Source organism: Lampris incognitus, chromosome 16 (genome assembly GCF_029633865.1).
Source record: "Lampris incognitus isolate fLamInc1 chromosome 16, fLamInc1.hap2, whole genome shotgun sequence".
NCBI classification, from domain to species: domain Eukaryota; kingdom Metazoa; phylum Chordata; class Actinopteri; order Lampriformes; family Lampridae; genus Lampris; species Lampris incognitus.
In genome coordinates this window covers 39,797,836-39,811,461 of record NC_079226.1, presented here as the reverse complement: position 1 = coordinate 39,811,461, position 13,626 = coordinate 39,797,836, and the positions used below count along the sequence as shown (strand labels likewise).

Below are 13,626 nucleotides of genomic sequence, written 5' to 3'. Positions count from 1 at the left end.
GGGGCGGAGCAGCAACTGGGACGACTCGGAAGAGGGGGGGGCCAAGTACAATTTGGAGAAAAGTGGGGAAGAGTGAAAAAAGAGAACAGGAGAGACCAGACTCCCCTGTACCCAGCTGTGTGTCCATGAAGAGTGACTGGTCTATGGATCTACCTTTTCATTTCAAAGATGGACGCCCCTCTACTGAACAGAGGTGAGGTCTATGGTCACATCTGTAGTGACCATCAGTTAAAACCAAAGTTCTTGTTCCTCTCTTGCATTGGAGGGGCAGTACTGTTCTCTTCACGTGTCCAATAACAATGTCCAACTGAGATGTTCTCGTTGGGTGTGTGTCCCCATTCATCACAGCGTGATGATTATTGACAATATTATTTGTGCTGATGTGGTGAATTTGGTGAAGGTAAGGTGATCCAAAAATATTCAAAGGACTTTTGTCTTTGTTCCAATATTCAATTGTCTTCTTTCAAGATTCAAGATCCTTTATTGTTGCATCTGTAAGTACAAGAGAGTAAAATTCTGATGTGTCGGCTCCTCAACACTGCAGCAACAACACCAATAACATAACAACAAAACAACACAGAAAGTAGTAATGATAATAAATAGTATGTGGTGTGTGTAAGGTGCTGTGTGTGTAGGCTCTGCCTTGATAAATGTGCATATGTGTGTGTTGTAGTTGTTTGCATATTTGTGTATGTGTGTGTGTGCTGTGTATTTGTGTATTTGTGTAAACTGATGAAAACTGATGATCCACTGAAGACCATAGGTCAGTACCTGTCAGTCCGGCACCAGGCTTAGTGCTCTTTAATGTTCTTTGTTCAAAAGCCTGGTTGCTTGGTGGAAAAAGCTGTTCCGGGTTCTACTGGTCCGGGCTTTACTGCTTGCCTGATGGTAGCAGCTGGAACAGTCCATAGTTGGGGTTGCTGGGATGTTTGATAATTGTGCAGGCTTTGCTGACACAACATCCATTATAAATGTCCTGGATGGAGGGAAACTCACATCCTCTGAAGTCCTGGGCGTCCCACAACCTCTGCAGGGTTTTCGTGGTTGTGGGCAGGACAGTTCCCATGCCAGGCGGCTGATGCATCCAGTCAGGACGCTCTCTTTATGGTAAAATCTGTGGTTTTCCTGATACCTATGAGCATTTACAATACTTCCTTTAACCCAGCGTTTCTCAAAGTGTGTGGCGCCCCCCGGGGGGCACGGAGGCATGACAGGGGTGCGCATGTGACCTGTAGGGAATGTAGTGCGGAACTACTGTTTTGACGTCTGGACTCTTTTTCACAGCAGAACAACCACAAAATGTGCTTTCATGAGACAGACAGTCTGTCGGTTCACAGAATGGAGAGATATTTGACAGGGACGAAAAGAAAGACAGGCGATGCTTCCGAGACAAACGAGACAAAGTCCTTCGCTGACGGTAATCAACCAGAAACCGAGTTAAGACAATATGACGAAGCCTGTCTTGCTCCTGAGTTCACAGTGAATGTGGTGGGAGATGAGAAGAGACCAGTGTGTATTTTATGTGTGAAAACTCTGGCAGCTGGTAGTGTGCGACCAAACACATGACGAAGACACTTAGAGACATTACACCCCGGGTCACGTCAACAAGCCACTGGAGTTCTGTCAGAGAAGACAGTGTGCATACCGTCAGCAGGAGCATGGCTTTGTAAGTCCTGCATCAGTGAACAACAAAGCACTAATGGCGTCACACAAAGTCACATACACAACTGCCCGGTGCAAGAAACCACACACAATAGCAGAGGAGCTCACACATCCGCACGGCTTTAGATATGACTAGCAGAGGGACCCGGCGTTGCCGGGGAAAATGTTCTCACTAAAACCAACACGATCTGATCTTTACGATATAATCGATGATGAAATATAGGATAATTTATGATATGATACATGTGATAAACAAATGTTGAATAAACGAAACTTATTAACGAAAATTATCAAATGTCATAATTTTCAATCCATTCATCAAGTTTCTTTGCCAATGAGTGTATTAATCGCTCAGTGCTCAAGCAATCGTGATTGAAGATATGCTGATGTTTACAGCACTCGCATGTTCCGAAGGTTATGAGGGAACATTTTTCATGTTGATTAATATGACGTTGTGGGAGTGCGGCTGAATGAGGAGACGGAGAGATCGAGTCAAGCCAATTCCGTTTACTCGCCACACAACACAACGCCGATACAGGCACAATCTCTCGTGGCAACAAGCTAACAGCTAGGCCGTCGACAATATGGTTCACCTCCTGGGAAACTCTAACCAGTGCCTACGTCAGAACCCCTGGTGGATCTGTCCTCAGTTGTGTATCACCACACAGCCCCCCCCCCCCATAATTCACCATCACGAAAAAAATGCAAAACAGTAATGTAACACAACGGTATTCAATGAATCACAAACAGCCAACAGGCTGTAGGACAGTCCCCAGTGAAACAGTCAACGTCTCGGGGGGCGGACCAGGCGGCCAAAATGGCTGTGCTGAACGGGTATGGGGGCAGGGGCAGGGGCAGGGGACAGAGCCGGAGCTCGGGCAGGGGCCGAGGCTGGGCCGGGGGCCCGAGAAGGGGGGCGTCCACGTGCTGCGGGGCAGGGCCAGTTCAACAGCCCACCCAGGTCCAAATGAGCAAGCTAGAGACGGTCCACCGAGACCTGCTCCGGCTTGCCCCCCATGTCCACCACAAAGTTCTTAGGCCCCGCTTCCAGGACGCGGGAGGGCCGGTCGTAGGGGGGCTGCAGGGGGGTACGGTGGCTGTCATGGCAGATGAAGACGTACCCAACCGACAGCAGATTCTTGGGGACGCAGGATTGAGGAGGCAGTGGTGACATGTAGGGATCGAGGCGAAAGCATTGGCACCGTCCCGGGCTACAGCCCTACGAGAAGCTGCAGACCAGGGGGCCACCGCGTCCAGGAGAAACTCCTCCGGGACACGCAACAGCTGGCTGTAAACCAGCTCAGCAGACAAGGACTGGAGGTCTTCCTTGGGGGCGGAGAGCGAAGGCCGAGCATGACCCACGGGAGGCGGTCGACCCAGTTGCTATCCGTTAAGCTGGCACGAAGAGTGGCCTTCATAGACTGATGAAACCGCTCACAAAGTCCATTGCCCTGCGGGTTGTACGCCGTGGTGCGGTGGAGCTTCACCCACAGCCCCTCTGCGACTGCAGTCCAGAGCTCAGAGACATGAACTGCGGGCCCCTGTCGGAGGAGAGGTCAGCCGGTGTGCCAAAACGGGCCACACAGGACCCGCTGAACTACCGCGCCACCTCAGTAGACATGGTCGATGACGGGAACAGCTTCCAGCCACCTGGTGGTCCTGTCCACCATGGAGAGAAGGTGAGTAACCCATGGGAGGGGGGCAGGGGGCCCACCAGGTCCACATTCACATGGTCGAAAAGCCTCTCGGGCACCAGGAATGATGCCAAGGGGACTTTGGTATGACGGTGTACCTTGGAATGCTGGCACGCCACACAGGAGTCAGCCCAGGTCTTGATGTCCTTCCTGAGGCTGGGCCAGACAAACTTGGCCCCCACCAGCTTAGTGGACACCTTCACACCCGGGTGGGAAAAGCCATGGATAACGTCAAAAACATGGCGCCGCCAGCCGGTGGGCACCATGGGGCGGGGCTGGCCTATGGAAACGTCGCAGAGGAGCTTGGTGTTGGCGCTGTCAAACACCACATCCTCCAACGGCAGCCCCGTAGCGGCCGTACAATAAGCCTGGATGTCCGCATCAGCAGCTTGGTCTGCAGCCATGGCAGTATAATCGAGTCCCAAGTGAACGGACCCTGCCACCGCCCGGGAGAGGCAGTCGGCGACCAAGTTGTCCTTGCCAGCCATGTGCAAACTCCGAGATGGCAGAGAGCTGATGCTATTGGCGCCCGGACCACGGCCCAGAGATCTTGGCCATGGCAAATGTCAGCGGCTTGTGGTCGACGAAGGCGGTGAAATGGCGGCCTTCCAATAGGAACCTGAAGTGTCGGGTGGCGAGGAAGAGACCCAGGAGCTCCCGGTCGAAAGTGCTGTACTTCCTCTCGTTGTCTTTAAGCTGTTTGCTAAAGAAGGCAAGTGGCTGCCAGGCGCCGCCCACCCACTGCTCGCACACCGCCCCGAGGTGTCGGTCATGAGGACAGTTGTGGCGGTGGAGTACGGGTGTGCCAGCAAAGCGGCGTTGGCCAGCGCAGCCTTGGCATCATCGAAAGCTTTGTCCATCCCCAGGGACCAGTCTACTTCGCCTTGGCTTCCTTGCCCCGCAGGGCCTCATACAGGGCCGCATGCGGTGAGCTCCGCGCGGAATGAACCTGTTATAAAAGTTCACCATACCCAAGAACTCCTGCAGGGACTTCACGGTGTGGGGGTGTGGGAAACTGGTGACAGCGTCCACTCTGGCTGGAAACGGAACGGCTCCCTGCGGGGAGACGCGGTGGCCAGGGAAGTCGATGGACGACAGGCCGAACTGGCTCTTGTGCACACTGAGCCGCTCGAACAACTGCCGGAGGTGCGTCAGGTGCTCCTCCGCAGACGCACTGGCCATGAGAATGCCGTTCAAATAAACAAACAAGAACGGCATATCCCGTAGCACAGAGTCAATCAGCCGCTGGAACGTCTGCACTGCCCCCTTGAGGCCGAAGGGCATCCGCAGGAACTCGAAGAGTCCAAACAGCGCGATGACCACTGTCTTTGGCACGTCCCGAGGGTGGACTGGTACCTGGTGGTAGCCCCGCACCAAATCCACTTTGGAAAAGATGGTGGCTCCCGCCAGGTGGGCAGAGAAGTCCTATATGTGCGGGACGGGGTACCGGTCGGGGGTCGTGGCGAAAATCCCCGCAGGGGCGCCAACTGCCGTCAGCCTTAGAAACCATGTGCAGGAGGGAGGCCCACGGGCTGTCCGAGCGGCAGATGATGCGGAGGCGTTCCATGGTGGCAAAATCCTCCCTGGCGATCGCGAGCTTAGCAGAGTCTGTAATATCCTGTAGCTAGACATAGCCTAGGATGTAATTGGCTGACACGATGCCTCATTTGCATACATCAGGATTATATAAAGATGCTTGCTGCATGACTGAAACACACAAGATGGACGCTGCAATAAGATGACTGCAAGAGTGACTATAGCGAAACCGCAAAGTATTACATGGTGTCAGAATAGCGGACTCATCGTCTACCATTCGAAATGGATTCCTCGGGTGTTGCAATACCGAGATAGGATTGGGACTCGACCAGTTTACCGGAGTCATGGAGAAGGTTCAAGCAACATGTGCAGCTAATGTTCACTGGACCGTTGAAGGCAAAGAGCGAGGAAGATAAGTGCAGCTACCTCCTTCTGTGGGTCGGAGACAAAGGGCGGGATATATTCAATACGTGGACACTGACAGCGGGCCAGGCAAAGGTACTGCAAATGTACTCTGATAAAGTCGAGGAGTATGTTATCCCGAAAGCTAACTCAATCTTTGCTAGGTATAAATTTCAAGAGAGAATGCAAGGTGCTAGCGAATCGTTTGAACAATTCGTAACAGACTTGAAACTGCTAGTGAAATACTATGCTAACGCAGACGAAATGGTTAGGGACCGTATTGTTTTCACAACCAACTCGCCTAAAGTCCGAGAGAAACCGCTTAGCCATGGAGCTACACTAGACTTTGCAACCAACTTGCCTAAAGCCCGAGAGAAACTGCTTAGCCATGGAGCTACACTAGACTTTGCAACCAACTTGCCTAAACCCCGAGAGAAACTGCTTAACCATGGAGCAACACAAGACTTAGCAACCAACTCGCCTAAAGTCCGAGAGAAGCTGCTTAGCCATGGAGCTACACTAGATTTAGCAACCAACTCCCCTAAAGTCCAAGAGAAACTGCTTAGACATTGAGCTACACTAGACTTAGCAACCAACTCGCCTAAAGTCAGAGAGAAACTGCTTAGCCATGGAGCTACACTAGACTTAACAAAAGCGCTGGACATCGCGCGTTCACACGAGCTAGCACAAGAGCAGATGAAAGTTATGGTGAACAATCACACGCCATCAGCTAGCCATGCTGTACATGCAGTGAGCCGCGGCAAGACACACAGAGACGCCCCGAAAAACAACGGTCACGGAAAAACTTTCAAAAGCAGCGGAGACAGTACCAAACGTTACAGAATGTGTGGGAATTGTGCAAGGGAGCACAGTGAACAACGGGAATGCCCAGCAAAAGCACGGCAATGCAACAAGTGCAAAAAATTCAATCACTTCGCCAAGATATGTAGGTCCCAGCAGCCACACAGGCCCAGGCCAGTGCATTCAGTAGAAGGCAGTGATATAGAGGAACTAGATGAACTGTACATTGACAGTTACAAAAGAGCAGAAAAGCACAGACAGGGAGCAGGCCATTGCTGAGGTTGAAGTCGGTCAAGAAAAGCACAAAGTTAAATTCAAGTTAGATACAGGTGCTCAGGTCAACCAAGGTGACCGAGCCTACAGACTGGGTGAATGCATTGGTGGTGGTAGAGAAGCCCCACACAGGCAAACTGAGGATCCCTGCGATTTGAATAAAGCCATCAAAGACCACACTACCCACTTCCCACGCTGGATGACATCACTCCAAAACTGGCAGGAGCGCAGTTCTTCAGCGTCATGGATGCAAGGTCAGGCTACTGGGCAATTAAGCTAACACACAAATCTTCCATGTTAATGACCTTCAATACTGTGGTTGGCCGATACAGGTTCCTCCGCCTGCCCTTTGGCATCATTTTGGCACAGGATGAGTTCCAGAGAAAAATAGACGAAACCTACGAAGGGCTGAGTGGCGCCGCTGCAATCGTTGATGACATGCTGGTCTATGGCCGGACCAAGGAGGAGCACGATGCCAACCTGCAAGCCATGCTGGAGAGGACCAGAGAGAGGGGAGTGCGTCTCAACCCTGAAAAGAGCAAGATCTGCGTCACAGAGGTCAGTTACTTTGGACACAGGCTCACACGTGACGGCACAAAACCGGACCACAAAAAGGTAAAAGCCGTAAAGGAGATGGAGCCACCATGGAACAAGGCTGAGCTGGACACCATTCTAGGGATGGTGAACTACCTGGCTGAATTCGCCCCCAGGATGTCTGAAGTAAATGCACCCCTCCGCCAGCTCCTGAAGCAAAGCAGTGAGTTTGTGTGGAATAAAATGCACCACTCTGCTTTCCAGCAGATGAAGAACCTCATCACATGGGAGCCAGGACCCGTGCTCACCTACTATGACCCCCAACAGGGAGCTGAGGCTCCAAGTTGACGCGTCTAAGAGTGGCTTAGGGGCAGTGCTCCTACAGGAAGGTAAGCTCATCGCGTATGTTTCCAAATCACTCACAGCCACAGAAGAAAACTATGCTCAAATCGAGAAAGAACTATTTGCTGTTCTCTTTGGGTGTAAACGTTTTCACCAATACGTCTACTGGCGCAAGGTCATCGTAGAATCAGATCACAAGTCGTTGGAGTTGATACTGAGAAAGCCCCTTGCAGTAGCTCCTCCACGCTTGCAACGAATGATCCTACAGCTGCAGAAATATGACATCGCCATCATCCATCATCCAGGTAAAGATATTCCTGTCACAGACACACTCTCCAGGAAGTCAATAGCCTACAGTGACCACACGCTGAGTGAGGGCATGGATACTCAGGTTCACACAGTCATCAGCAACCTGCCAGTGAGTGACAGAAAGCTTGCTGACATCAGAGCAGCAACTGAACAGGACGCTCAGCTCACCATGTTGAAGCAGACGATATTGTCAGGATGGCCTGAGGTGAGGTAAAGATGCCCGCCCACCATAGCTGAATATTGGAACCACAGGGACGAAGTATCCGAAATGGATGCAATCCTATTGAAAGGTGAGAAAATCATCGTCCCACACTCTCACAGAGCAAACATGCTTACACGCATACACACTCCACACCTGGGCATGGAGAAAATAAGCAGAGAGCCAGAGACATTCTGTTCTGGCCAGGAATGGGAAAAGAAATCGAGGCCATGGTGGAGAAGTGCGCCATCTGCCTTGAACATCGAAAATCAAACCCAAAAGAGCCAATGATGTCATACGAAATTCCAGAGAGGCCGTGGCAAGTCATTGCCACTGATCTGTTTTCCTGGAAGGGAGAGGACTATGTAGTAGCTGTTGATTACTACATCAGGTACTTCGAGCTTGAGAGGCTGTATTCTACCACCTCATCAGCGGTGATCCGAAAGCTGAAAGCCATGTTCTCTTGGGATGGTGTTCCTGAAACGGTAATCTTGGATAACGGCCCGCAATATTGCTCACAGTAATTCAAGAACTCTGCGAGTGCATGGGACTTTAGACACACAACAACAAGCCGCCACTACCCACAACAGTGCAGACCACCAAAGCGATGCTGGACAAGGCACAGGCTGAAAAGACGGATCCCTACCTCAGTCTGCTGGAGTACCGGAACACTCCAGTAGATGGCTTCAAGTCACCAGCACAGCTGCTTATGAGCCGAAGGCTGAGATCCATTCTCCCCACCACATTGACACACCTGCAACCCCAGGTCGTGCCAAAAGTCAGAGAGAGAGAGGCGAGAACAGCGGCAACTCCAGCAGCGCCAGTACTACAACCGAAATGCCAGGCCGCTGTCAGCATTGCAGGCTGGAGACACTGTACGCTACCAACTGGAAAATGGACAGTGGAAACCTGCAACCATCTTTCAACCTGCAGATATGGACAGGTCTTACCACATCCACACTCCTGAGGGCCAAACTTACCATTACAACCGCCGTTGCCTCCTGCAGACCAAAGAATGCGAACCACAACACACAGCTGAAGTGTGTGACAGGCTGGACATTCAAACGACCCAGATATTACCTGCAGACACCACTGGCACTGAGGACTCTGCCATTGACGGGCAAGCACCTTGTGTCACTACCAGGTCTGGGCGCAGAGTCAAGCAGAGAAAAGTGCTGGATTTGTAATTGTAAAGGGTGTAGTCAGATCGCTGCCCTATAAAAAAAGAGGAAAAAAATCCTGTTACAATGTTCATTGCATTGCAAATGTGAAAAAGTGAAATGCAGTTAAAATGTGTGTGTTCAACATACCTATTACTTACCTGTTCTGCAAGGAGAAAAGGGGCAATGCACTGTTTGGCATATTGTTCAAGTGAAACTTTGAAGGGTGAAACTATTATTATGATTAGTTCTGCATTTGTCGTTGTCATGTACTTTAAGAGATAAAATGTTGTCACAGAATTACTAAACAGTTATTTTCTAATGTTATGTTCTTTCATTACAAAAGAAGGGGGATGTAATATCCTGTAGCTAGACATAGCCTAGGATATAATTGGCTGACACGACGCCTCATTTGCATACGTCATGGTTATATAACGATGCTTGCTGCACGACAAGATGGACGCTGCAATAAAGAGTAGTCGGACGTGATATCGTCTCCTGTCAGTTTCCTATGAGACCACTGTAAGAGTGACTATAGCGAAACCACAAAGTATTACAGAGTCGAGGCGCCAAGCACGTGCGTAGACTGGGGGCGGGGCGTCGGTGGCAATATGGTGCTCCACGCCGTGCTTGGCCACCGCTGATGAGAATGTAGGTGTGGTGAGGTCAGGGAACTCTGCGAGCAGGCGTTGATACTGTAGTAAACCTGCGGCGGGAGGTGATTGACATGAGACGTGGCTCCTTAATGAACTGATTGCTTGCAGCCACGCAACTAGACTGGAGGAGACGCAAGTTAAAGGAGAGGGCTAATAGTCCATGGGCCAGAGCCCAAAATTTCCTATTTCGGTACACTCAAGGTGGCAAAACTTACTTATAATTTTTGAAAGGATCCATGTCTGTAGATGATATTTTGGTATGATAACCATTCCTGAGTGGCAGCTGTATCACAGTTATCAGCTCATGAAGTTAACCACCCCCTAAAGTAAATTGCATTTTAGACGCTGGTGCATATCCTGGTTTAGCCTCATGGTCAGGACATTTTTCAATGTTCTATAATATTGTCTTTGGTATCATTTTAAAGGGGACCTTCTTAGCTTTCATTCAAGCCCTGTTGTGGATATTTCTCACAAATATAGAGGTCACTTGAGCTCTTCAACCCGTCAATAAAACACATCTTTCTGCAATGTTCGCCTAAACTATATACTTTCTTTTAGCCCTGTGGCATCTAGGAATATCAGGGACACAAAACACAAAAACTGGAATACTCACAGGACTGTAAAGATTCAGGAAATGTATAATATACCCATACTATTTCATTGTGTGAGGTGATTGTGAACCTTAAATTAGAAGGGCATTATTACTAAGAAACTAACTAGACCAAAGCCAGTTAGTCCATGGGTCAGACCAGATATCGATATCACCCAAGGTGACACAACTTCACTGGTGCCATTTTATTTGGTACACTAACAGAAGTAAAATAATACATGATAACCTTTCCAAATGAGCAGCTATTTCATTTTTCTTTCAGGAAACCTGTTTCTGTGCCTCTCACGATTGTGTATTTGCCCAGATTTTTACAAATATAGCATTTCAACACCCCTGGTACTGATTAGCCTAGCTTAAACTCTGGGACAGTTCTTAGTTGGCCAACAACCAAGGATAACCAGTACTGTGTACTTCCATTCATTGTGCTAAGCTAGGCTAACGTGCAGCCAGATAGCTTTCTACTAAACACATATAGAGGAAACTGGTATCTATCTTCTTGTCTCACTCTGGAGAAGATTGTAAGCTAATTTCCCATAATGTTAGCATGTTCTTTTAATGTATATGTTAATATGATTAGTTAAAGTGGCTACGAGGAACTTTCATCTTGTGTTGATTTTAGCGGCCTCATGTGGACAAAATACAGCTGTTGCATAGCAACTAGGTAATGTATCTATTTGTGGCTATGTAAGATAAATAATGGTAATATGACGCTGGTGAAGCAAAGTAAACTTTGTTTTAGTAGTGTTCATACACCTAAGTTACATGTATTTGTTTGTATGTGGCAGGTGAAAACTGACTGAATATGGCCACTGGTGAACAAGCAAGTTTTTACCCAATACCAAAGCGCCCACGGGTGGAGTGCATTATCAACTGTTCTGATGATACAGATAAGCTGGTTTCACTACAAAGTGTCGACTCATGGAGAACTCTGCTCAGGGCAGCTCAGATACGAAATCATGCACCAGTTTTGAAACTGGCAAAAGACATTCCTGAGGGACAGATTCCAGCAATCTACTACCACAGAAAGTGTCGCAGTATCTTCACTATGAAGCAAATTCTTGATGGCCTCCTTGCAAAAGAAAAGAAAAGTTGTGTCTCTGCTGAAGAGAAACAATCTAAGAGAGTAGCTCGACATGCTCCAAGTACATCTAGGACTTATGATGCAGAGTGCATATTTTGTCAGAAAAACAGCAAATATTCCAAGAGACAGAATACGAGAGAAGTACTGGTGCAGTGTCGAGAACTGCGAGCTGATGCAAAGATCAGGAGTGCAGCCACAAAGAAAAGGGACAGCAGAATCCTTGCCATTGTGAGTAGAGACCTTGTAGCAGCTGAAGGGCACTACCACAGGTCATGCTATGAAGCTGCTGTGAATAAGGCATACAATGAGCTGTTCCTCTTCATCAGGATGGAGCTTTTTGGCAATCCTCAAGTGATGACAATGACTGATCTCTCTTCTAGACTGGTAGCTTCAATGAACTCCCAAGGCATTGCCCAAGTCAAGGAATCAACCAAGAAGCACATAAGGCGAAACCTGGAGAGTGAGTTTGCTGGAGCCTTGCAGATATTCCCTGATGAGAAAGGAAAATTCCTCCTCTATCCCGATAAGTTGTCCATGAGGGAACTTGCCAAAGAAAATCAGTCTCTCAAAAGGGAGCTGCAGACCCTGAAAAGTGTCAGTGCACAAGATGTTATAGCCAAAGCAGCCATCAAATTGAGAGCAGACATTAAAAGTCAAGATGTTCCTCAAACCTGGCCGCCTGAAGTCAAACCAGAAGCAGAATGTCCTACCATTCCAGAGTCGCTCATTATCTTCCTGTACTCTCTACTCACAGGCTCAAATGATCCTGATCATGCATCCCAGAGAGTGCAGTGCCTTCTGCAGTCATTTGGCCATGACATAGTATATGCAGTGACATGTGGAAATACCAAGCCTTCCAAGCACATTGTTCTGCCATTCAGTGTCAAATCGTTGACAGGAAATGTAGAGTTGATAAACATCCTCAACCGACTTGGTCACAGTGTGTCCTATTCACAGATGGAAGAGATCAACACTGCCCTGTGTCTCCAGAAACTCTCATCATCAGGGAGTGGCATTGCCCTTCCAGCTAACATCCATCCTGGCATATTCACAACTTTAGCCTGGGACAATATCGACCGTCTTGAAGAAACTGTCAGTGGTGAGGGAACATCTCACAGAGTCAATGGGGTTGCTGTGCAAGCAAAGCCAGTCAACCCACTTCCTGTCCAACCCATGCCCACTGTTCCCAAAACAAAGAAGAGAAGCATTGATGGACCCCCACCAATGTTACCAACTTACAATGCTGGACAACGGGTAGGGCCACCACAAAGCAAAAAGTCAGATGCCAATACTGCAGCCAATACTAAGCTTGCCAGAGAGAAAAACCTTCTTTGGGTCCTAGCACGCATGTCACAACAAGAAGAACAGTCAGTCAGCAGCTGGACAGGCTTCAACACCCTGACTCGAGGAGAGATGACGGTCATCCCCGACAATATAGGCTATCTGCCTGCCATCAATGCTCCAGCGACACAAATGTCTACTGTCAACGAGGTGCTTAACCAGTCACTGAGCATCATGCAGTGCTTAGGCCTGAGGAAGATTGTCTGTGTCTTTGACCAAGCCCTGTATGCGAAGGCTGTCGAGATCACATGGAAACACCATGACAAGTTCCATGATATCATCGTTAGGCTTGGGGTATTCCACACCATCTGCACACTGCTGGCAATAATAGGAAAGCGTTTCCAAGATGCTGGACTCAAAGACCTCTGCATTGAGTCTGGCATGATTGCAGAAGGCTCAATTGCTGGTGTTATGGATGGCCGCAAGTACAACAGGGCAGTGCGACTACACAAGCTCCTGTATGAGGCTCTCATGCGACTGACCTTGAATGGTTTCCTGTCCTGGTTGGAAGAAACTCACAGGAATGACATGGTTCACCTGAATGAGACACTGAAGACCATTGACAGCCTTGGGAAAGAAGTCTCACAACATGCTTTGAAGGAGGTCCTCGAGATCAGCTCTTGTACACGCATCATGGATCTATTTGAAGTCTACCGTGAGTTCCTTAGAGGTGGAAACGGCAGCCTCTCGAACTTCTGGATGTCCTATTTGGACATGGTTGAAATCTTGTTGGGGCTCATCCGAGCATCCAGAGAGGGAGACTGGATGCTACACTTGGCTAGCATTCGAGCAATGATCCCATGGTGCTTTGCTTATGACAGGATGAATTATGCACGCTACCTCCCCTACTACTACGCCCAGATGTCTGAGCTGCCCATCACACACCCAGATGTGTACACAGAATTCATGGAAGGAGGCTTCTCAGTCCAACTGGGCTCCACCAATCCCTTTGGCCGAATCCCTGTTGACCAAGCTATAGAAGAAACGGTGAACAAAGACACCCAAACAGCTGGAGGGACAAAGGGA

The 13,626-nt window shown here is 49.0% G+C and overlaps 1 protein-coding gene across 2 annotated transcripts in view; it reads left to right on the top strand.

Moving 5' to 3' along the window:
• Positions 1-41: 41 nt before the first annotated feature.
• LOC130125940 (NLR family CARD domain-containing protein 3-like) overlaps positions 42-13,626 on the top strand; it is a 34,387-nt gene continuing 20,802 nt past the window's right edge. For both annotated transcript variants that reach the window (XM_056295303.1, XM_056295302.1), the window contains exon 1: positions 42-193. In XM_056295303.1, coding sequence (XP_056151278.1) covers positions 126-193 — 68 coding nt within the window. In that variant the 5' untranslated portion in view covers positions 42-125. The remainder of the gene's footprint in view (positions 194-13,626) is intronic.